Raw genomic sequence first — 24,234 nt, 5'->3', positions numbered from 1 at the left:
TCCGGTTTCAATGTGATACGCTGCTACGCTTTTTGATTGCCACTCCAGTACGGTGCAGCTGTTGCGGTGGTTCGTCTGGTTCGGTTTGAATAACTTGATTGAGTTCTGCAGACTGGAAAACGGAAACTGTCGATGGTCATAGAGAAATTAGCCACCGGAAAACAGCGCTTTACATTTCCTCCTCATATAATTATGCTTTTTGTAAAGAAAATAGAGAGATGGATGTAAAAAATCACTTCTCTTGTGGCGTTTTAAAGCTTAGTTTTGAAGATATTTCGAACATAAAAAGAAAAATTGAACAACAGTAACTTACATATATTTAATAATATACCAATGAAATATAATTCTGCTTTTCCTAATCAGACACTTGAAATTAAATAGACAGTAGTAGTAGTAGTAGTAGTAGTGCATATTTATTGATTCGTTTTGTTTAACAATCTTGTTTTGCTATTGGTACCGCTCTTAAGACCTTAACTCAATGTTGTGGGGATTAACTCGCATTACGAATTTGGAACATTTTTACATAATTTGGTAGTTTGAATAGGGAAAAATTGGAAAAAAAAACCCTTTTGTTTGAATTTCACTTATAACTATCCTCCACCTAAGTTTTTAATGCTAAAATTAAACCTAACTATGTACAAAAATACCCCTGCGGGCATTTGGAAGTATTTATTTTTCAAGGAACTCTTTGACTTTTTGCAATCCGGCAATCCTATGTATTTCGTATGTACTGTGCCATGGGGGGAGGTCGAGAATTCTTTTTAACATTTTGTTTTGGAAAATTTGTAGTTTTTGTTTGTGAACACTGGCACAGTCTGCCCATATTGGCGATGAGTGGAATATTGCTGGTCTTATTACTGTAGTATAAAGTAATAATTTGTTTTTTACATTAAGTTTAGAGTTCCTATTTATGAAACTATATAGCGTATGTGCAACTTTTGATCCGCTTAGGATTTTTTCTTCTATATGTTTCTTATATGTTAACCTTTTGTCTAGAAATACACCAAGATAAATTAAATAGACAAAAACATTGGAATCACACTTTTAAACAATTATTACCATTGCCAAAAAAAGTGTTGCACATTGCATACCCGAAGGCGTAAAAAACTTTAAAAAAATCCCAACGCTCACCTTAATCACCCATTACTGATAAGGTTAATGAATTGTTTTTTTTTTTTACCGCAAGAGTGGATGCATAAAAAAATTCACATTTTTCCCCCTTGTTTGCTTCTTTGATTGGCTGATTTAATTCCGATTCAATCACATCCGATCAATACATCGATTAAACGTGCAAACAATCCTGTTCATCGCGGTGTTTTGCGTGACACTCTTTAGCACATCACACCCGACCGAACCGATTTTATGCTGCCATTTAATTGGGAGACGGGATGGCACTGCCGTAATTAATCCGCTTATCACGATCGACGGACACGTCCGACGGGGATGATCTACGGATGGATAGTAGTAAAACCGTTCCGGACCCAACGGTTGTCGGGATTTTCCTTATCCCGATGTACAATCTCTTGCCGATGACCCATCCAAACACCCGGCACCCGGTTCGGTGAGCGATTGGGTCGGGTGAATTGGGTAACGCTGTAACGAGCGACAATGATGGCTCTGTAAGCTTCATTTAGTGGATTGTACTGTCGGTTAACCTCAACTTTATTAGGTTTGGTGAACTAGTGGAAATAGAGCGCGAGAAGGAAGTGATTTTAGTGGTTACGACCACGGCACCACAATATTAATGATAGCAATGGAGCATGGTTTCGGATGTGGCTAGTTAATAATGTAACTCGGGTTTATAGATTTACCGCATGTAACTAACCGCATTAAATTATCAATAACTGCGATGGGTCGATATTTATAGAAGGATTGGGTTGTTTGATTGATTGAAGTTGAAATATTACATCATATTTATATATAACGTTAGTAGAATTGTATTAGACCATACATCATCCCAGTGGCAATCATTTCAGCGCCACCAAAAGCATCACACGTTGCATCGTTGAATCATACTTCCCATTCTCATGGAAATCGTACAGCAAGAGATGAAATTTTTACGACCCCCAATTGCACACTTACACTCATTTTTCATTGCCAGCTTTTTCTGTTCTTTTCCATTACAGACGTGCCTACGACGCTACAAAACCCCTGTTGACGGTGTCCAGCAACACTCGCCGGCTCGCCACTCGGAAGACTCGGATACCATCCAGCATGAAGATGCCGTGCTGAAGCGTGACCAGTTTTGAACCGATCGTTTGAAAGCGAAACCCGTTGAAGAATGGTTCGAAACATTCGTCCCGTACACAGTGCCGTGTCGTTGGCATTTTTCGTTCGTACCGAAGCAGGAACGCTGTTGAGCAGCGCTACGAATAAATATTAATCCATAAATCAACTGCCAGCACGGTGCATGTATGTCGTACCCGGGAACTGGGTACGCTTTTTTGTTGTGTAAACTGCAAATGCACTTGTAGAGGAATTGAAAGCATATGTAACACTTTCGTTTGCGTAAGGTGAACAAAGGCGAGAGAAGACAACTTTACCGACTAAGGGAACAGTTGCTGAAATCCATTATTATCCAAGAGAAAAGAGAAACTGCAGAAGAGTTTAGCTAAACAGTTTTGACTGGTTGAAGTTGTTGTATTATAAGAAGTTAGATTAAAGAGCTTGCTGTATGAAGTGTGAAAGGTTAGGCTTGAGTAATTCATCACGTACAGGCACATTTAGTGAACTGTCATGAGTGTTGTAAGTGCCAACGTTGCAACCAGTGGACCGACACCATGGATGGGGAAAACCGTATCATACTCAACGTAGGAGGCATCAGGTAAGCCAAATAAGTCTTCAGAAATAGATGCTAGAAATTTCTGTTTGTTTTTTGAAAATTTTTACGCCTAAATGTATGCAGCCAGCACTAAAAATATTTGTAAAATAATTACTAACTAGATTATCACCGCTGAACTGAGTTCATTATGCGGTATTTTAAGCCTTTTAAACAAACAAAATGTCATCACACCTTCACCAAGATCCATTATTCGCAGCGACAATTCTTAACGAAGCTCGCCGAAACCACCATTTTCAGCTGTGTCACAAATTATCTTTTACCGTGCCCCATGACCGAGAATAGTTGTGATGAAGTCGGGATGACTACAACCCTTTTCTTGGTGACGTGTGCAACGTTGAAGCGCGTACTTGGCCCAGACCTTTTGGCCGTGACTAATGGCAATAATGGCTAACTATATTAGCAAGCCTCGGTCGTTGTGTCATGTCACGTCTTCTTGGCTCCGAGAAAGGTGTGTAGCCTTCTATTTGTGGACACTTTAAAGACTTGAAGACGACGACGTTGATGCCGACGATGAAGAATCGGTAGACGGTGTACAAAGTAGTGGTGGCCTTGTTTGATAATTAAAACCAATAAAGCCGTTAAGCATACGCAGCAGCACAGTCATACTCTAATTGGCTTCTGGTAGAGCAGGTAGCGCGTGGCATCTCCTAGTAGTGGAGGAAGTTTGCTTCTTCAAGACAACATGTCGCCATAGTTTTGGATGTTGTTTCCCTCCGTAGGGAAAACTTTCTCCAATACGCTCGAAGGTGCGTCTCGTGCTGTGTGTTGTGCTTTAATAAATTGCTCAAGACGACGGTCTTCCCGGCTGTACACGGTTTGTAGAACAAAACTTCCGGGTATCGTACCTTTACGGGTGCCGTCGGTAAAATATACCTCACAAGTGGACAGCACAGGTCAGAGGATAGCAAACGGTAGACAACGATGACGATAATGGCTTCCGAATGGCGAGAAAAGACTTTCACTTGTTAGCATGATAGGAAAGGCGACCAACAACCTGGAACATTGGAAAAAACAACGTGAAAGATAAAACAGTTGCTGCAGACATTTTCGTTCTAGTAGAGAAATTCTTGTAGAAGAGAAGTAAATGGAAAACTTTTCTCGTTCGTTTGAAGTCATGCTAGGGAGGGTCTAAGAGCAAATTCATACAACAAAACAGTAAAGCTCAAAGACTTACAAAACTATTAAAAATCAAAACAACCACAAACGAATAAGTTTTGTAAATTTACTTAATAATCAAGTTGTTAATCGGATTTCTGTTTTTGTTGGTGGTAAAATGTTGTTCAACAAGTTTTTAACATTTAAAAAGATTTACTTCTAACGATTGCTTCTTTTTCTACGCTTGTATCAAGCAATCAAGGCTTTTACTAATTTCGCCGTACCACCACAACAAAATTTAGCTCCTTCAACTATTCTCTCAACGAAGTTTTTCGTTTAAAGTTTTTGTGCTTCTGCTGACGATGATGGCGGGAAAGTTAAATGTTTGTCGTTCACTATTTGCGTTGGAAACGATTCATTGCTCCCTATTCTAAGCTCTTTTAGTGAAGTGAACTAGCGCCGCACTGAGCACTCTCGTGCTGCAAGTGAAAGAAGAGGAGCCAACGAGCTGGAGCTGTTAAAATGTGAGAATGTACACCGTTAGATAAATACCCGTTCCAAAAGCTGTGTCCTCCAACTCTAACGAGTTGCTTCAGTGTGTTCGGAGAACTTGGGAACCACACTTCTTTGTAGTTTCACTCGAGTGAGATAGTTTCTCCACTAGAACGGAGCGCGCTCATGACGTGCTGCACGTGGTAGGAAGCGGCAATTTTAAGCTATGAATATGTAATGATGTTTACACTGTATGACCGCTTCCAGATGAGCTGCTGGCATGCTTGACGGAAGCAGTGGAGCGTTTTAAACGCAAACATAACATAAACTTTAGTAACCCAAAAACCCTTACAACACACACACTCATTTACGAACAGTAAAGTTCGATGAGGCTGCTAACTGGAAGTATTTGTCCTTCGTTATCTTCCAGGTATGAGACGTACAAGGCGACGCTCAAGAAGATCCCAGCCACAAGACTTTCGCGGCTAACGGAGGCACTGGCAAACTACGATCCCGTCCTGAACGAGTACTTCTTCGACCGCCATCCGGGGGTGTTTGCGCAAGTCCTCAACTACTATCGGTAAGGGAACGATTTTGAGCGTTGAAGTCATCCACAACCACCACTCATCATACTATCAAGATAGAAATAAAAGTCCTACTGTGTGGCACAATGGCGTGCTAATAAAAGGCGGGAAACCCTTCAATGAAGCTTATCTGCCAACAATAAAGACATAATTCGCAAAGTCTTAAAGAAAACCGTGGTGTACGCACAGTGGGAACGATCTGCCAGAAGTAGTTTTTTTTATCGTTCGTCTCATACCGAATAAATATTTCAGCGAGAGGAAGAATGTGTTGACTATAAAGAAAACTACTTCGACAGTTTGTGGCGAGTTTGCCAGCTTAGAGTTACATCAGGCCTCCATTTTCCCCCTTCTCTGCTGACAAGTGTGCACCATTACGGGATGAAGTTTGCCTGCGTGTGTGTGTGTGTAGAATGTTTTGGTATTATGAATTGGTTGTTTCGCCTTGCAGAACTGGAAAGCTGCACTATCCGACCGATGTCTGTGGACCACTGTTTGAGGAGGAGTTGGAGTTTTGGGGTCTTGATTCGAACCAGGTTGAACCGTGCTGTTGGTCTACGTACAGTGTGCATCGTGATACGCAGGTAGGTTCTCTTTTTTATCTCTCCGGTGCTTTGTATGTTTCTGGTTAGGAAGGTTGATGATAAATTAAATGGAATTTTGGCGTAGTTTGCATATTTTTGAACACGATACAAAAATTTAGATAAAGCTCCTTAGGTAGTTTTGGTGTGAGAATATATGAAATGCGCCAGATGTTAAGCCACTCTTATGGATGTGATTCGGTTAGTCTATGTTTATGCAGCCCGTCAAATGTCCTTCACCAAGGTCTTTCAAGTAGACCTACTGCATTTTCTGCTTAAAAAAGTTTCCAAAGAACTCTCAAGTAGTACAACTCACTCTTACATAAAAAAGTCTTTCTTTTCTACTTCAAATCCTTTTGAAAAAACCTTCTCGTAAAGTATTCGAAAAGCATCTCGTAAAACATTTCAAACCCACTGGCTTTTGCTACATCCAAACAAAATTTATTTTAATTGGAAACCCTGAAAAGCAATCATAATCTCTTATCATGTCACAAGTTTTAATTAAACTGCAAAACACCGACTCAAAAGGCTCATGTTTTCGATTAACTCAAACACACTCGATAACCCTGCCAAAAACCATCTCAACCAAAAAAAACTACGGGTAAAGCTTTCCGTGATTCCGATGTATCTGAAGATCATCTTCGTTCCGCCTAAGCGATAGGCAACAGTCTTAGGTGCGCATCCAGAAAATTTGCATATTTCTTCCGCAGGCTACAAAATGTTTTTCCTCCTCTCGATGGACGAGAGTAGCGTGGGTGTACCCGGAAGAAAATGGCTATGCATTGGAATTGTTAAATTTTCTTTCTTCTTCTGTCTCTCTCTCTCTCTCTCTCACTCACTCTCTCTCTCTCTCTGTCTCACTGGAATAGAGCACACTCGCGATACTGGACAAATTGGAGCTAGACGATGAGCAACCGTCCGAGGAAGCGATTGCGCGACTGTTTGGCTTCGAGGAGGCACTGCTAAACGGTGAGCTAACCTGCTGGCAGCGAACGAAACCGAAAATCTGGGCCCTGTTTGATGAACCATCGAGCTCCACCGGTGCTAAGGTAGGTGGATGTTGTTGGGACATTCAATTCGGAGGATGCAACCACAACGCAGATACGAACACGAACCGGAAAGATACTTAAATTAGAAGGGACTTAATTTATGCATGAATTAATTGAAGAACGCTTCGGCTCACCTGACAGCTTCTCTATCAGCGATTGTTAAAGATTTGCGGGTTATATCACACCGATCGTACCGATTGGCACGTGATTGGATCCCGTTTTGCTTAAAGAGTGCATCTGAGGATAAAGAGGACAGTTCTTTATCCACAAAGCCGGTAGCAATTGGACAAATGTTACCATGGTATGATGTATTCATAAGATATCGAGCTCGAGCGAAAGGCAGTCTGAGTTCAGGTTGGAAGCGGATAGTGACAGACACTACATAATTGATAAACTGGAACTGATTCAACGCGACATCCAGCAGAGTCTAGAATGGTCGATAAAAAGGCATTGCAACCAGCATGATGTCTGAGCTTAATGAAGCGAACAAGAAGAAGAAGAAGAAGAAGATGGAATTCCTTTTTAATGGAATGAAATAGAATGGGCGAGAATTAATAGCAAAATGAAGTGGACAGTTCATTTCCCATTCCGGCTCCATTTGAGATAGTAGAGTCAAAAGCGATCAAAGACTGTGTGTGTGTGTGTGTGATAAAGTCGAGGTGAAATTCTATCGTGAAAGGATAATTGAGAGAGATCTTTTGACATTAGAATACTTTGATGGAGAAGGCCATTTATACCATTCAACGACTACGTTCTAGGTTTGGATTCTTGAAGCATATAGATATAAGTTTTTGATGCTAGATACAAGTCACTGATAAGAACTCAAAGATATGTTAATAGAAAATCCTTAAACGGTTGTTGAGGTTTGCGGTGGTGTTTATTGAATTTTGTATTTTCTTTGAACCTTCGCGGCGTTTAAGCTTATTTTTTATTTTATTCTCTATAAATAATAACAAAAATCGGAAAACTCCTAAAATTACTGAAGACCATGTGAATTTATGAAAGTTTTATCAGTTTTTTTTGGAACATCTACATTACAAGTATTAATATTTTGTACGAGTCATCAAGACCACGCCAACAAGCAAGCTGGACTAAACAGAGCTAAGAATATGTTTTAGAGATGATTACTTCAAATTCAAGTATGCTAACATAGCCTATCCAATTCCTTTCCGCTTTCCAGATTGTAGCTGGAATATCGGTGTTCTTCATCTGCATCTCTGTGATATCCTTCTGCCTCAAGACGCATCCGGGCCTGCGGGTGGAAATTCCGGCTATCCTGAACATCACGACCAACGGCACCGTTGTCCCATTGCCCGACGTACCGTCCACTCTGGACGATCTGCTTGACTCGCCCGGACGACTTGACGAACTTTTACTGGACTATGGATCGCCCACCATCACCACGACCACTACCACCACCACCACCACCACCACTACCACCACCAGCAGTGCCACCACCGAAAGCCAGTCTTCATCACCGACACGACCGGAAACGACCACTCAACGTACCGGCCGTATCGTCTCCAGCGCCTACCGGATGAACTCCGGCAAAGGCGCAAGCATCGTGGAGAACTGGCAGGAAACGTACGGTCAACCGCACGAAGCATTCTTCTACGTCGAGCTGGTCTGTAACGTGTGGTTCATCATCGAGCTGACCGTACGGCTGGTGGTAAGTATTCCGATGGACACCATTACCTGTGCGGAGCAATTGTGAACAGATGGTGGTGTCGGGTGGTGTCGCTCGAATTTCTTTCAACAAAAACGCTCCCCCAAAAAGTGCCCCTTCTCAAATGGGGAACTTTTTGCAGAAACAATTCCATTTTCCAGATCGTTAGCGTCGGATAGCAGCTGGTGTCGTCTGGTCCTTATGAGCCAATCGATCGTGTAATCGCTTTTTTCACGCACACAAACTTCCTCAACTTGGGGAGCCGGGAGCAAGGAGGGTTCGCAAAAGTTTGTCGCTTTCATCCAGCGCGTCCTACACACGTGAGCCATTGACATGCAGATTGAATCGAGTTACTATTGCTGGGTCGTGTATTCTTTTATTCGCTCTCATTGTGCCATCTATCGTCGAATCCATATCGAAGCCCTGTCACCGATGGATTTTGTCCCGTGGAGACGAAACTGCACGAGATTAATGATAGGCCTTCGCCCTTTCGGCCTTGTTCCTCACTTCACATCCCCAGCCCCAAATCCCCATCGTCTTCCCCAAAGCCCATCAACTTCAGTGCCGGCAGCAGCTGAAGCTGTTTCACGACGCACAACACAAGTGGGAAGTGAATGTCTTCGAACGTCGTTTGCTTGGCGGGCGCAAATGTGGGGCTTCTTTTGATAGGATAAACATTGACATTCATCATGGCACAAGGCACGGCAGTGCTTGGTAGATCGGGCTTCTTCTAGGTAGCTGTTGGGAGAAGCAGAAGCTGCTTCTGCTGTAGAGATTTGTGTTGGCAGACATGTTTTCCTTTCATTACTATATTTTGCTTAGGTTCCTGCCGACGGATGAGTTACTGAAACTGAAACTAGTCCTTGAGGTTAGGCGGAGCAATTTTCAAATGAGAATAGAAGTGCTTTGTTCCGGAGCAACGGCTGAAGTTACATTTCATTAGGGGTTTGTTTGGTTTTTAACCGCACTAGTTTTCTGTGTGCAAGAAAAACATTCCCTCAAGAAGATAAATGTTTTTTTTTTTTATCTGATGAGAGAAGCTTTTTCTTGTTTGATATTTAAAAAATAAATCATGATCGTTTTTCTTCAGGAATCATTGTAAAGTTCTAATGAAGCGACAAAATTTGTCCAAGCGACTCAAAACACAACCTCCGTTCAAACATCGATAGGACAATCGTTATCGGTCGGCAAATCATCAATCACCCTTGTTACATCTTCCCAAAAATATCAAAACCTAAAACCCTTCAAACGAGTTCTTGTCTGAGTCAGCACAAACCAGCCCCGATCGCTAAAAAGGGGTTTGATTAATGAACGGTTGTCAATGCTGAAGTGCGCCACACTAATACTCTGCAAAGTATCATTAAAAATGCCACTCACAAATGGGGAGCCCATTGAAAAGACACAGGAGCGAGAAATGAACGCATGATAAGGGATTAAAGTTCACCGGAGGTGATTCGAATGTTAATGCCTCGCAATAGTCACAAAACACACACACATACACACACGTTCATCCACTATTAGCATATGGATTCCTGAAGGAGCAGCAGCAGCACGTAAGCAACACTTGCGCTCCCGCATTTCATGTGCTGTGTTTCATGAGGTTGTGGGGTTAAAATGACACCAAATGACACCAAATGACACCTAACTATCGTGACGATACGGTTACGTTGGTTTGTGTCTCCCGGACCGGACCTGGGGATCCGGACACCCTCGGTGTCAAGCAAGTCAACTAGGTCGCAACAATCCGGGTCGAGTACCGTCATTTGAGCTTTGAGTCGGAAACCGTACTACGTACGTACCTTTGCCGTTTGGTAAGACGCAGGAAGGATGAGAATTAAATACACGTAATCGTCGCAACCCTCGTAATCGTGACGATGGATCGGACTGACATTAACATCTGCTTACCGGATGTTGTTCGTGTCCGGTCGTGCGCTGCTCAGCTTTACGTTAAAGTTGTACTTTTATAGCCCTTGTGGTTTGGTACGGCACTACTTTGCAAAGCACTGGTCACCAACAGGGGTGATTAAGCTAAGATGAGATTAGATGTACAAGTTTTACACAAAAATACAATACTGTTGATTGGAAAGTCTTCTGGCAACTTGAATGAACAGCTTTTGATCCCTTAAGGTACATCGTTTTTCTTGGAAAACTCGTTTGATGATCTGTTGAATTCAGTCAATTTGAAGAAGGCTATTTTGGATTACAGTCTTTTACATCTACAGGCTGGCACGTGTGTCCTCACGAGGTTTAAGTTTATATTTTGAACTATTTTAAACATTCATTTATTTATTCATTCTCTTCACTACAAACCTTATCATAAATCTGAAGAATTTCCAACCACAAACTTGAATTATGGCCTCGTATAGATTTTCCTTTAAAAGGTTCGATATTACTTGTGACTGCTGTATTTTTCAAGCGCTCTATGATGAAGTGATCCTCCCAACAAGTTCATTCAATTTACATCTCTTTGGTCTTAAAAGTGTTCCTTTTCAGCTTTGCTCATGTTTAGCAAAGAACTTTTACCCTCCACCACGTTTGTTTTCGACGTGCAGAAAATCTATTCCAGACACTCGCCACCAGGCGAAACCCAGAGTCTCTTAGTGCACATTTATTTTATGATAACACTCCGCCCAGACTGTACTGCTCCAGCACGGATAGTATGCGAACAAAACGGAACGAAGCAACAAACAGAAAATGCTATAAATTTAAATAAATATCATTTGCGCGTTTGCCTTCAGGTTAAAGCCATCCGGACGCCTTGCCTTGTGACGCTGAAGGACGCTTTTGGGGCCTACCCGTAGATACGGTGGTGGACCATGTTTGGGTATTGCCCGGGAACGATCTGGCGACATGGAGTGAAGAAGGATGGTGTGAAGCGTAGCGTTGGTAGTTGGTGGTATTTATGTCAGCTTATGAAATATCGACTTTGCGTTTCGAAATGGAGGCAACCCCCCCCCCCCCCCCTCTCCCCATACAAGCGCACCCGGTGGCCGAGCAGGTGGAATGTCGCCCTGTTCGACAAAGCCTCGTAACCCGGAAAAGGGAATGTGTAACGTATGCTCACACGGTTGGTTTATTTGGTTTGCATGGAAAACGTTTTTTTTTTTTTTGCTGTTGCGAATAGGACGAACCGAGAGAGTGTTTTGTGGCCTTGTCATCGATCTTAGTTGGTGGTGTGTTTTGGGTGAATCCTACCGAAGGATTAATAAGGTAAACATGGCGTATTTCTCTTCATTTGGAAACGGATTTGTAGCTCAGTGTGCATGAAAAGTCAGCACAATTATGGGAAAAAATTCATCCTACTAAAGAGAGATAAGAAATCAGGATAGAAAGGGACTTTTGTTCCTAATTCAATCATGCAGCTATCCGAACAGACAGCCGCTAGACAATAACGTAAAGGTCGATGATTGATAGGTCCCAAAGTGGCAGTTTAAAGCTGTTTCATGCATCAAACATTCATGGCATCGCCGAAAAACTTCCGCACCCCAACTTTCAAACCAAAGTGTGAGAAGCCCAGTCAAGGACACACCCTGACCGCTCCACTATAATACCTCGTGGCAGAAAATGGTGATTGAATTCGAAATGATGCTAATTAAAATCGAATAAATTTTACCCCGGTGCCGGTTGTGGCGGATAGCGATTATCGTGGAGTTAAATATTTAGAACAGTAGGAAAACAGTTGTGCCGTAGTCTGTACTAGTCAAGTGGTGTAATGCAGCTGATGCAAAATTAATTTTCCGTAGCCATGTTTGGTGAAAGCCATGTTTAGGTTTGGGGAGAGAGAGAAAGAGAGAGAGATAGAGAAAGAGAGAGTGTGTGTTAGAGAAGCAAAGGGAAGATCGATTGAATTTGATACTGCTCGATGAGATGTATGGTTGGTAGCTGATATGCATTTCATATCTAGATTCAAATGAAATAAAGATTTTTGTATCAAATTCCAATAGGAAGTTTTTAGCAAGATTGTAAAACAAACTTAGGAGTTACTTGCGTATTTTGTAGAATAGAGAGCTATTTATTTAAGGTTGCCTGTTAAATAAATCATTCTTAAACAAGAAATCATTTCAATTGCAAATTGAGCTACCATTCAACAAATAATTGCTACATGAAAGCATGAAAAATAATTGTACATAAGATTTTTTATTTTTTTCTTCTGAAAATAGTATACTTTCAGGCTTCAATGCGTTTTCAGGCACTTTCCAACGAGTTTTGGTGTATATTAGTCCAAAATGTTTTTTTTTTGCTTTTTATACTGGCAGGTAGTAAAAAAGAAGCTACTGATGATTCTTCCAAGTCAATCGATAAACTTAAATGACTCAGTTTGCTTTTTTCCTCCAAAAAACCAATCAAATATTCATTCAACTATCAAATGCAGATTTATGCTCACGCTTCACAACCAATTCCAACCAGTTCGCGGGAAGGTTTAACAAAGCATCATTGAAAAACCATATGTTTCTGCGAGTGTGTGTTTGTCTCTGTAATCAATGTCAATTTGGAGTGTTTCTCGTTCCTGTTCTTGCTTTCCCACACTCAAAATGGCAGTTATTTTCGTCCGCAAGAGCCCACTTGAGCGTTCATAATTGTGCTTTGACACCTTTGGCCCACCTTTGGCACCTCTACCAACAGCACTGCAAAACCATTGACGGCGTTTCGTTTGCCCGCTCTCTCCCAAATTCCTCCCAGGTGACCCCGAACATTGTCGAGTTTATCAAATCGCCCGTCAACATCATCGACCTGGCGGCGACCCTTAGCTTCTACACGGACGTCTGTCAGCGGATGGGCGAGCAGACGGGCCTGCTGGAAGCGTTCTCGATCGTGCGTATCCTGCGGCTGTTCAAGCTGACGCGCCATTCGCCCGGACTGCGCATCCTGATCCATACGTTCAAGGCGTCCGCCCGGGAGTTGACGTTGCTCGTGTTTTTCCTGGTGCTTGGTATCGTCGTGTTTGCCAGCTTGGTGTACTACGCGGAAAAGCTGCAGGTAAGTGGTGGGCACTGGGTAAAACAATACGGTTGCTATTGAATGTCTGTATGTGTGTGCGGTTGGTATGTCTTGTTTGCGTCAAGATGTTACCTTGAATGCGTCTCGCACAGTATTCGCCCGAAGGATACGACTGCGGGAGATGTTAGGTCTCTTGAGTACAAACACCGAACGTAATACACACCGGATGTGTGTGTGTTTTTTGCGATTATGACCTGTTGTTATGGTAAAACAGATGGAAAACAGCGGTAAAAGCAGGAGTAGTTGTGTAAGGCTTCCAATCACCGCAGCTGGTTCGAATGTCTCGAATGATTTCCAGACGAGGAATAAAAATTACCTTCTTCGTTTTCGTGTTTTGCATCATAATATCCGGTTTCATATCCAGTGCGAATGGTTTTATCCGCAGCGAGGACGCATTGATTCGAGTGCCAGACAAAAACTCTTTCATACCATGCCAGCATCATTCCTCCACGGAGACATCAGCACATCAGCCTGAGCGTTATGATTGTGGCAATAAACTGTTGAGATCCATTCTGAACGCATCGACAAACCGGGGTGCTTAAAGCGAACCATATTGCTTTGGCGAAAGTAAAGCACAGAGTAAAGTACGAAAGAAAAATCGTTCCCTTGTTTTCCTTTGCGTAGTGGTAGTGCCGCTGTTTGGAGAATAACTAATGAAGTGTCGTCGCTTCATCTATTAAGCCATTCAAAGAATCGATGGTCGAACGATTCAATAGCGTCTGACGACGACGATGATGACGACGACGACCAAGGCGACGGGCAAACACAATGATGTTTGACAGTTTTCTTAAGTAATCTCGATTATGCGTGGCAAAACAAACGACAAAAGGTGAATAGCCGGTAATGGCTATGGTATCGTTATCAATTTCCCGGAACCAATCGCGGCAGCAAACTTCAAGGTGTTGAAAAGTTTAAATTAATAGGTGCTTCGGTGTTGTTAACTGTAATAGATTAAATTAATGGCTACCAACTTTCAGGAGGACAAAGTAAAAGTGGGAGAGAAATTTAACTTTCCTTTCTTTTCAGGATTCCTGTAAAGGAATCAAGTTTTAATAGAGGTTTTAATGTCACAGTTTTTCTCGCGATGGGGTATTGACGAGCGATAATTATTTAACAAATTATGTGCTTTTGAGTGTTTCGAATAATGAGACTGATTTGGAGCACTTTGTCCTCATCATAGAAAGTAAATTTGAAGTGTAATGTACTTTTTTAATTTGATAGTTCGCCTATTTACATTCAAATTTGCTGACTATTTCATCTGACCAGAAATTCAAAAACAAATTGCATGCATTAAGGCGCATCCAAGAAGCAATACGGCTTGACCGTTCTACAAGCTTTGTTTTAAATAAAAAGGCATTTTATATATATTTCTATAGTTAGGAACTACTTTTTTGAGCTGAGTTTTCTTCTTACGTTCTGGCCTTGTCACTATTGTTGACTGTGGCTAAAAATTAAAAGCTAGCATCATAAACAAATTAAGTTTGAGGTCAGCGTACAATTAATTGAATTATGGTTCGATAATAGTTTCGGTTTATAAGCAATCTTTTTTTCAATCATAATGATTTGTGCAAAATCTTCTGTTTTCAGATATGATAGTTAAACGAAGGTATATTCCTTAACTTAGTTAACGTTTATACTAGATTCAGCATACTGAATTAACATTTGAAGAGCAAGAAATTTCAATTAAAAATCTTAATTGAGAAATTTCTTCCCGACGAAAAACATTTAACTCCTTTTCAGTACCAAACCTTTCAAACTCGCTCAGTACAGCTAGACCTCAATGCGGTTTGACCTCTTCACATAACGGAGTCCATACTTTCCGAGCATTATCGTTTTCCATCATCATCATCATCACCATCACCACCATCATAATGCAGCGTAAAATGTAATTTTCCATGCGGGAAAATAACAGCACACACATATCACATTTATCTTTCGTTTTGGTGAACCACCCACTGCCATACACTCTGCAGGAGAAATAGTTTCGTGTCGTGTGTTTGTGCTTCACCGTTCCTATTGGTGGTCGAGCTGTGAGTATACGCGTGAAGCACAACTATACACACTACATCAACCAGGGCGGCCCCGGTTAACGACCACTGAACAAAACATTCATCGTTGTTTCGTAGTTGCCTCCCGCGGGCAATTCGTATGCCGATATGAGATAAAGTTTTTGTTTTATGGTTTTCCATGCATGCTTTCCCCCCTTTGCCGTGCCTTTCTTTTAATGGTCTCTTTCAGCAACTCGCGTAGCGCTGGCAACAGTGGAAAAGCTGAAGATGTAAACTATTCACCATTCTGATGGCTGGCAACCCAGGTTACTATGGTTGCCGGTTGACGAGCCTGGGTTTGAGGGATAAAAATCGTCATTTGATTTTCACAGCTACCGGTTAGATGTCACTAATGAGCGGCATCGGCTGTCGGGCCGGCCGGTTGACTATGATGGTAGCAGCTGATGCTGAAGTTCGCTTCCAAAAATAATGATCTGTGTGGTGCTGGTGTGACACCGCGTTCCGAAGTTCGCTTCTGCATGCGTTGGGTTTGAAGATTACGTTGATTAGGGTAAATTAATTTGAATTTTCTGTCAGCCGATTAAGCGAGTCACAGCAAGGAAAGTGTTTTGGGAGTGGAAAAGCACCCCCACCAGTTTCCCTGTTTTTTTTTTGTGGGTGTTCCCGAACGCTTTTTAATTCTGCTGACCTTTTCAAAGCTCGTTAATCTCGCCGTATTTGAAACTTATCAGCTGACACCCGTTTTGGTTTTTTGCTGCTGTTGTTTTTAAAATCCCCGAAGGTGGCCTGACCTCATCCGAAGTCCAGAAAGTGTGGAACGGAAACGATGTTTCAACGTTTCAAGCGTCGGCTTCCCGCAGGAACGCATAATTAAAGATTAAATCGTAAAGCGCGCTAATGATACGGATGGATAAAAATCATTTACGTCCTTGCGCTGGACTTGCCGTAGCTGTAACTCCCTTAAACGTTTGAGTGATTTGTTGTTTTTATCAGAGAAGCCTTTTTTTGTCCTTTCCATACGACAAATAAATAAAAAGCGCTTGAAAGGATTACGTGCTTTTTTAGCGAATCGGGTGTGACCTTCATTGGGGTCGTGCATGGGTCATTATTATCTTTGAAACGGATTTAACAACATGCGTTTTACTGTTCCAAATAGCTCGGTGTAACATTCGACAGGCAGGGAGTGTTAAAAGGGCCTCGTTTATGTCACACTACAGCTCGTAATGTATGTTTTAGTTATTCAAACATTCTTTCTCTTTCTCTCTTTCCTTTTCTATCACCCAACAGGATAACCCAGACAACCAATTCAAGAGCATTCCGCTCGGCTTATGGTGGGCGATCGTAACGATGACTACGGTCGGCTACGGCGATATGGCACCGAAAACGTACGTCGGAATGTTCGTTGGAGCGCTCTGTGCGCTTGCCGGTGTGTTGACGATCGCCCTCCCGGTACCGGTGATTGTCAGTAATTTCTCCATGTTTTACTCGCACACACAGGTAAGTCAGGAGGGGCTTTGGGTTGGGAAGTTTAATGAGCAGCGAATGCCTGAAACAGCCCACGCTGAAGATCAGTTCTTACTAATTTGTTTTAATTATGGACAGGGATTTGTGCTTTATGATCTTGTTGTTTATGGATTATTAAGGGATTTACGTGCGTAATTAGTACTTTAATGAAACGTGGGATTCTAGTGGGATTAAAAAGAAACATATCAGGTGTTATTTGCATTAATTTTCGTCCCCCGTTTTCTCGACCTATGTTCAAAATGAAACAGAAGATGAGGAAGCATTTTCCCTCTTGAAAGGTTATGCACACTTCGCCTTGATTGTTCATTACCGCAAAATGACATGCATGTTTTTGCCCACTTTGTGTCATGTTCGGGTGTAAGGGGCTGCGAAAAAAGACCTCTTACTCAACTGCAATTCCACCATCCGGTAACGGTGGAATGAACTCATCATCTCATCTTTATTGCCACAAAAGGAATCCTAGCATTGCTCGTTCTAGCTCTGGCGGGCTTATCACCGTAGGCAAAATCTAAACGCGTTCGTTCATCAATCACCCATAACGAACCTGTCTCCGGTGTCTAAGCACGCAAGACTGGAGAAGGAAAAGATGTTTCTTGTTCGATCTGTTATGGTAGTGAATTTCTTTTTTACGATCTGAAAGTGTTTCGGAAACAAGCATAAGATTCAGCTCGAAACAACACTCATCGAATATTGGTATTACCACAATGGGTATTTTGAGGGTTAAAAGATCAACTTTATCCATACTTATCCAATTTTAATGTTTGTTCCTTTAAGAAAAACCTCACAGGACTCTCTTGATCTTCGTCTGATAATAATGGTCTCAATATTCTGTATGTCCTGTTCTTGACTTTCTGTCATGCACTTTGCATACTTTTGAGCGCAACATTTTTCTTTCTGATGAGCAAGAGCAAGTTCAGTTGCTCGTCGAACGTCTTTCAGAACAATTTTAGAATTGTTTCCCTGAACTTCTAAAATGAAAAAAAATATTCAAACAGTCCTCTAAGCCTTTTTCAACGTGCCTTGTTAGCTACGATTTATGACCGAAAGCAGCAACAGCTTTAGTGAACTTTGCAACTTACCAACACGACAAAAAACTGCACGCTCAAAACCTCCAAAAACCCAAAAGCTTGTTGCGGTTCGTTTCCGATGCCTTTCCCGAAAAAAGAGCTTATGGACAAAGTTCCTGTTGCTCCTGTTGCCATCCATGTAGAGGTGGGAAAAAACACCATAAAGGCAATAAAGACATACCAGTGACGATGAGCCGGGTGTCGGTGTGTCGATGTTCCGATAAAGTTGACACTCTCCGTTCAATGGCCGCTGTACGTACGTCCGCTGACCGGCTGATGCGATGATTAACGGCTTTAATCCCGGCAATCGTGCATGAGCAAGCAAATTTGTCAAACTATCCCTGACTGCCCTGAGTTTGTGGATTTCTGGTGTGCACCCGCCGGGTTCGAAGGCTAAGCCTAGCAAGCTAGGAGTGCCTCGGGAAATGGGAAAGTTGTTGCAAAAGGAAAGTACGAAAGAATTCTGCATAGTGATAACTTTTCCGTCCGCGCGTACCGTGAGTGAGCGGGTTTTTGGGTGCAGACTTTGATTCTTGTTTTGCAAGTCTTCGCAACAGACTTCCCGGAACAACCATCTTCTGGCAAACTATGGTCCCACTGGGGAGCTAGTATACGGAGTGGGAAGAAAGCGCATAGAACGTAACTTTCATCCAGCCGGAAACATTATCTTGGTGGAAGTGAGCAGGAAGAAAAAAAGTAAGTTTCTTTCCAGTGGAAAACTTCCACTGTAAGGAGTATCTGGAGCCTTTGGAAGCAGATGCTGTCGGGTGAGAAATTGCTTACAGTTTCATTCCTGAGCACAACTGAGTTTAATACTGGCAAGATCGTTTTACATTACCAGTTACTGTTCGAATGGATTTTTTTATTTGAAAATGATTTCCATTTAGTCGTGTCCTCCCGCCGGGCACGACACGAGAACAAAGAAGAACTACATCAAAATTATTTCTTTTCAATAACCTTGCGCCCGAAAATCTTCCGCTCTTTGCTCGTGTAATGGCATCCAATTCATCATTCTCGGAACAGATATCAGCATCATTTGTTCGTTCGCAGGCTCGTCGTGCTCGTCGTCATGTTGTGTGCGTCCGATATTGTCTTAATCTTGACCTTAATTTGTAGATTTATGTTCCACTCCGTCGCGTCAGTTATGATTTATGTACCAGTCGCTAGCTGGTGCAGGTTCATGGTGGTTCTAAATTTTCTATAACAATCTTAACCTGTCTAGCCTTAAGATAAAAGTTGCCAAGAGTTATGTCCAGCTTCTTTGGGGGTTTATGATAAATGATCGTGTTTGTAGGTGAGCTGGCAAAGTCGGGAGTGGTGATGGTATGCTTCTGAGTAATTGTGGCACGAGTGTGGCACGCCCATTTAAGGCATAGGTTCGTTTAAAATTTACGACCTTTGGGGGTCCTTAAACATTGAAAATTGTTCAATGTTTAAGGTCCGCCCAAAGCTTTCAAGAGATAATGTTTTGGGGTTGGATTGATTCAGACATCTTTAATCGTACCTTAAGCTTAAACAAGGTATCACATTTTCAAAACCATTCAAAAGTGCTCTCTTCTTTGGATAAACACCAATACTGTGAGCTTTGACAAACAGTCAGTAGCTTAGTTATAAAGCAGTTCTTACTGTAAGGCCGGTCGTTGAGGCGACAGCGAAGCCAGTCTTCACACGGCATGACCAGCGATCATACCCCGCTCGGATCATTCCCCGGAGTGAGGACTGACTATCCAACTTGTATCTGCAAGTCTAGAAAGCCATTAGATGGCCGGCGTGATCTAGAAGGTCGTTAAGTCAAGAAGCAAAAGAAGGTTTCTGATTTTTTAACACGTCTTTTAGTCTGTAATAAACATTGTTTCCTTATGAAGCTCAAACATTTACAAAAAATGTGATCTGTTTACTGATGTTTTCAATAAAAGAGAGCATAATTTTAGGCACTTTTTAAACGTCACAACTAAGCCTAATAGACACCTTTTCAAGTTTTTTTTCCAAACCCAAAGTGTCATCCCAAAACAAAAAATAAAATTTCCATCTCAATAAATTGGTCCCAGCAAAACCAATTGGGTCATCCGAGCCCGAAAAACTGTTCCATTCTAATTAACTGCACTTGACAGCTCGTTTTACCCCAGCACAGATTGTTCCAATTTGCTGCCATTTCGATAAGGTTTTTCCCAAACAGTTGTGTAGCAAAAAACGCGCACTTCTCACTTGAAACGTGAGTTCCATTTACCAGCTCTTCATGGTACGTGGTTGAAGAGAAAGTTGATCAAACAAAAAACCGACCCTGGCTGACAGTTGCACGCTTATGCAAGGCTAGAGTAAAGCCATTCAATAACTTCGAGCTGCTTCTTTGGCGCTCAAGGTCATTAGCATAAAATCATCCCCAAACGAATGGGTCACGCAGCGCAAAACCCGTAAGATGGAGATCTCATTTCAGCGGCGAGACACTAGCCATCTTTTCACCGACCCGGGCTTGAAGCTGGGACCTATTGACTACTAATGCCGCCTTCGGGCGTTCATTTCACTTCACTTCCCCGGCAGGCTAATGTACGCTCATTTACCTGTTGGCAGGCTTTATTCACGGGATGTAAAGTGTGGCGCTACTCAGAAGTCTCCCGGTGAGTCTCCGTGACGGTAGGCAATTGGGGGAAAAAAATGAAAAACACATTTGACGTCATTAGTCTAGCGTCAGCCAGATGATGTGTTTTCAACAAGTGAGACACAAGACATGTTGAGCGGCATACATTCAGGCGCAATGTACGGAAACCTCGCACAAAAGCTAAATCTATTTTTATTTCTAAAGGCAACGTTCGGCTCCACTTGACGCTCTGACTGGCTGTAACGACAAATAAAGTATCTTTTTTCGCGTTGGAGTCGCTTTTCAGCGAGCCACAAAACGTGTAAGGTCGTTGTTGTGTGCGCGGATGAGTTCGTTTTAGAAAAAAAGGGGGGAAAAGAGATTACCAAACTGCAACGACCGCCGTGTCTCTCGTCCCGCCATTCTGTTGTTGGTCACAGGTGCCATCATCATGTTTATGTTCTGTTTTTTTTTTCCTCCTCTGTACACACTAGACGACTCGCAACGCGACACACAAGGGCGCACTCTGGTGGTGTTGTTCGATTTACATAATTTTCTCATTTAAATTTTTATCGACTCTGGCAGTATCTCAAATTGGCTCCATTTCTTCTCACTGTAAAAGCAGCACAGGAACACCGACCAACGCGAGAGGGGGGGGGGGGGGGGGAAGGATTCGCTAACATTATGTGTCCGCTTGGACGGGTTTGCTTTGCCCAAGATAAACATTGCGCAACGGTGTGTCTGGCTTAGTAGAAATTTATCAGCGTTTTTCATCCCGTTTGTTACACAGTTTTTGTTTTGTTGTTTTGTTTTTTTTCTATGCGCTCGTTGTTGGTTCAATAAACGCTCGCATCGCATTAGTTGCCGAGCGCTTAGTAAACGCACTCATGTAAAAGTGCGATTTATTACGACATTGCGTAACAAGGCTTTCCTGTTTTGAAGCTTTCCCCATTCGTAAGGCCACCTTGGCGGTAAGGTGCTGACATAACTTTTATTTTCACACGTGTGCGAGATAAAATATTTATTGTTAATTCTTCGCATAATGCGCTGTTGATTACCTTCGCCGATTAGGTTGGGTCTTCGTGGACTAAAATCCTCTGTACCATAAATACGTAACTGATCCCTTTTTGTGCGTGTGCGTGTACGGTCGTCATTTATATGCAAAGCAATTTGGTTTCACTTCACGGACAGACCTGAACAAACAATTTCACTGATTGGACATTGGAAAGGTGACCGCCGGCCGTCTTGAGCGCTGTTTTGCAAGGAAATGAGACAGAATGCACGATTAACCGCAAAAATTAGCACTTCAGGAGGGTTGGCTTGATTATTGGGTTGAGGTAAATGTGAATAGGAAGGCAATGAAAAGTGCAACGCTACAGATTAGAGTAAACCGATAGTGAGTCAATAAACTCACTATCGGATGGAACTGGCTAAGGTTGGCGTGATTGAGATCCACCAGAATTCTTCTTTTTTCCAGCGCTCGCTTCAAGTAGATGACGATCATTTCATGCTCTTTGTGATACTTGTTAATGCTGGCTGTAACTTTTGCAAGGCAATTTGAACTAAAAACTAGGCTAGTATATGTTAGTGTTAGTCCTGATTAAAAAAAAGAACAGGGCGTGACATCTGTTCACCAATTTCTTTCTTCTGAGTGGTCCTATCGCTTATCGCCAGATCGAGACTTTCACTCTGTAGAATTTGCTTTCTTAAGAACACATTTGGAATTTTTATGATATCGTTTTTATTTTTATATGATTTTTCTTTATTTACATCACTTGTTACATCAAGCAGTATGAATTTGCTACTAGCACTTGTTACGATCCGTATGAATTTATTTTTGTTGTGGGCTCGATAGTAACGTTTACGTTTCCTAGCATAATTTTTTATCGATGCTTTCAATAAAGTGTTTTATTTAATCAGATTAAATCATAACAGATTTTCAACTTGACTTTTTTTTCGTTCCTCAAAATAAGATCAATAAACAAACTGATTATTGAAAAAAAAAAAAAAACAAATCTACTTATGCCAGGCTTGATCAAAATCTCACAACTTCCTACCTTGTCAAACAATTAGCTGGCAGAAGGTGCGATGAAAATTTCAATCCTCTCCATGCAGAAGACAATTGAAATTCACCCCTCCTTACAATGTCCTTCCAGCGAAAAAAAAAAACCCAACCAACAAACTCCCCCAGGGCAAGAAAAGGTGTGTTGCTTGGTGTGCTCAGATCAGATAATTTACCCTTCACGAAAACAGGCCCACAATTTACACGTCGTAGCATCGTACCCTTCTTTTTACTCCATGCAGCTGGTAAAAAGGAAAACTTCCAAAAACACCCCACTGGGGTAACTTTTTCTTAAGCACATGGTTAGAACATCATAGAGGAAATAGGGGAGGGAGAAAACGCAAAACCCCAAAAACAAACACAGTGTAAACAAAGACGTTGTTATCGGGTGATTATTTCTTTCGCTTGCCCACCATTCCCAACTAGCGTCAACTTTTTGGGATATTGCCTCTCACACTTTTATAAAAAGAAAAACAAAATAAAGGGGGGGGGGGACTTTCTGTCTGTTCTGGTCATCGTCATCCCGCCAGCTAATGCTTTGTCCGCAAGAAAATGATGATCATTTGTTTTCGTTCTCGCTTTCTTCCTTCCCGCTATCAGGCTCGTTCCAAGCTGCCGAAAAAGCGTCGCCGAGTGCTGCCGGTGGAGCAACCACGCAGGAAGCGTGACATGGGTGCGGCTAACCGGCGGGTAAATGCGCTCAAACACCAACACACCCAACCGACCCATCCCGCCATCTTTAAGGATGCTTTCGGTGGAGCGAAAATCGGTAAGCTTTCGCCCTTTAGAGGGAGCTTTTCAATAGAGAATCAAATTGTACTCTTTGGAGCTTTTGAAAATTTGAAGCTTGTACGAGCTTTTCAAGGATTTAAGGATCAAATACCAAAAAAGCTTCAAAAGCATTTACTTCACACACTTGATATATACTTTTAAATTACATTCTCACCTTTCAGGTCACGTGAATGGCGTCAATGTGATAGGACTCACCCTTCAGGGACCTTCCGTACCGGGACTAGCAGTTCTCAAGCCACCTTCCGTGCTACAGCAGGGTAATTTCTTTACATGAATTTGATCTTTTTTAGAAAGCTTCACCTACAAACAAATTTCATGCTAATATTGTCGATAATATTATATCCGTTTGCAAAACTTGTCAACGGCAACAAATTTTTTCCTTGTCTTCTCACTTGCGCTAGGTGATTTTATCAACGTGCCACAGCTGAGCTCACTGCAGCCCCGCCAGCCGACGACCGGAAATGTGGATTTATTGCTGCCATTACAGCCAAAATTGCTCGTTCCGCTGGGTAAGAAGACGAGACGATTTTTTTCTTATTCTTTTGCGCACAAGAACGCGTCCCATCGAACCGCGTTTATTTGCCATTAATTCAACTCGATTCTTTTGCCCGCTTTCTCATTGCTGCTGCCTTCTGTTACTTGCATGCCATTGACGACAAATGTTTGCTGGTGGCCAACGCAGCAGTCGAGCGACGAGAATCAAAACCGGAAGAAATGATCCCTCTGGAACCGAAAGTCACCTTACAAAGCGATCCGAACGGTGTGTCCGGCAACAATACGCCCGGGGATGAATGTTGAGCTGCGAATGCTTTCCACCCGGAGGGAAGTAAAAAAAAAAGCAGCATCTTCTGACTCGAATCGGGAGGGGCAAGAAATTGAAAAACGAAAGGATTTTGATTAG

The 24,234-nt window shown here is 42.1% G+C and overlaps 2 protein-coding genes across 3 annotated transcripts in view; both read left to right on the top strand.

Annotated features, from left to right (window-relative positions):
* Positions 1-2,755: 2,755 nt before the first annotated feature.
* LOC126564263 (potassium voltage-gated channel protein Shaw-like) lies at positions 2,756-24,131 on the top strand. 2 transcript variants are annotated; one of them, XM_050221263.1, is made up of 11 exons: positions 2,756-2,824; positions 4,860-5,009; positions 5,462-5,594; positions 6,461-6,640; positions 7,821-8,309; positions 12,987-13,283; positions 16,601-16,810; positions 23,142-23,310; positions 23,495-23,590; positions 23,735-23,842; positions 24,016-24,131. In XM_050221263.1, the coding sequence occupies exons 1-11, from the start codon at positions 2,781-2,783 to the stop codon at positions 24,129-24,131; spliced, it is 1,992 nt and encodes a 663-aa protein (XP_050077220.1). In that variant the 5' UTR covers positions 2,756-2,780. The 2 variants fall into 2 exon arrangements, with proteins under 2 accessions (XP_050077220.1, XP_050077218.1); XM_050221261.1 differs by having other exon boundaries at positions 24,013-24,131.
* The window catches only part of LOC126563935 (probable phospholipid-transporting ATPase IIA), a 415,461-nt gene continuing 412,114 nt past the window's right edge, over positions 20,888-24,234 (top strand). The window contains exon 1 of the mRNA XM_050220796.1: positions 20,888-20,902. The gene's annotated coding sequence lies outside the window, so the exon portion shown is untranslated. The remainder of the gene's footprint in view (positions 20,903-24,234) is intronic.

This window comes from Anopheles maculipalpis, chromosome 3RL (assembly GCF_943734695.1).
Source record: "Anopheles maculipalpis chromosome 3RL, idAnoMacuDA_375_x, whole genome shotgun sequence".
NCBI classification, from domain to species: Eukaryota; Metazoa; Arthropoda; class Insecta; order Diptera; family Culicidae; genus Anopheles; species Anopheles maculipalpis.
This window is presented reverse-complemented; position numbering and strand designations above follow the sequence as displayed.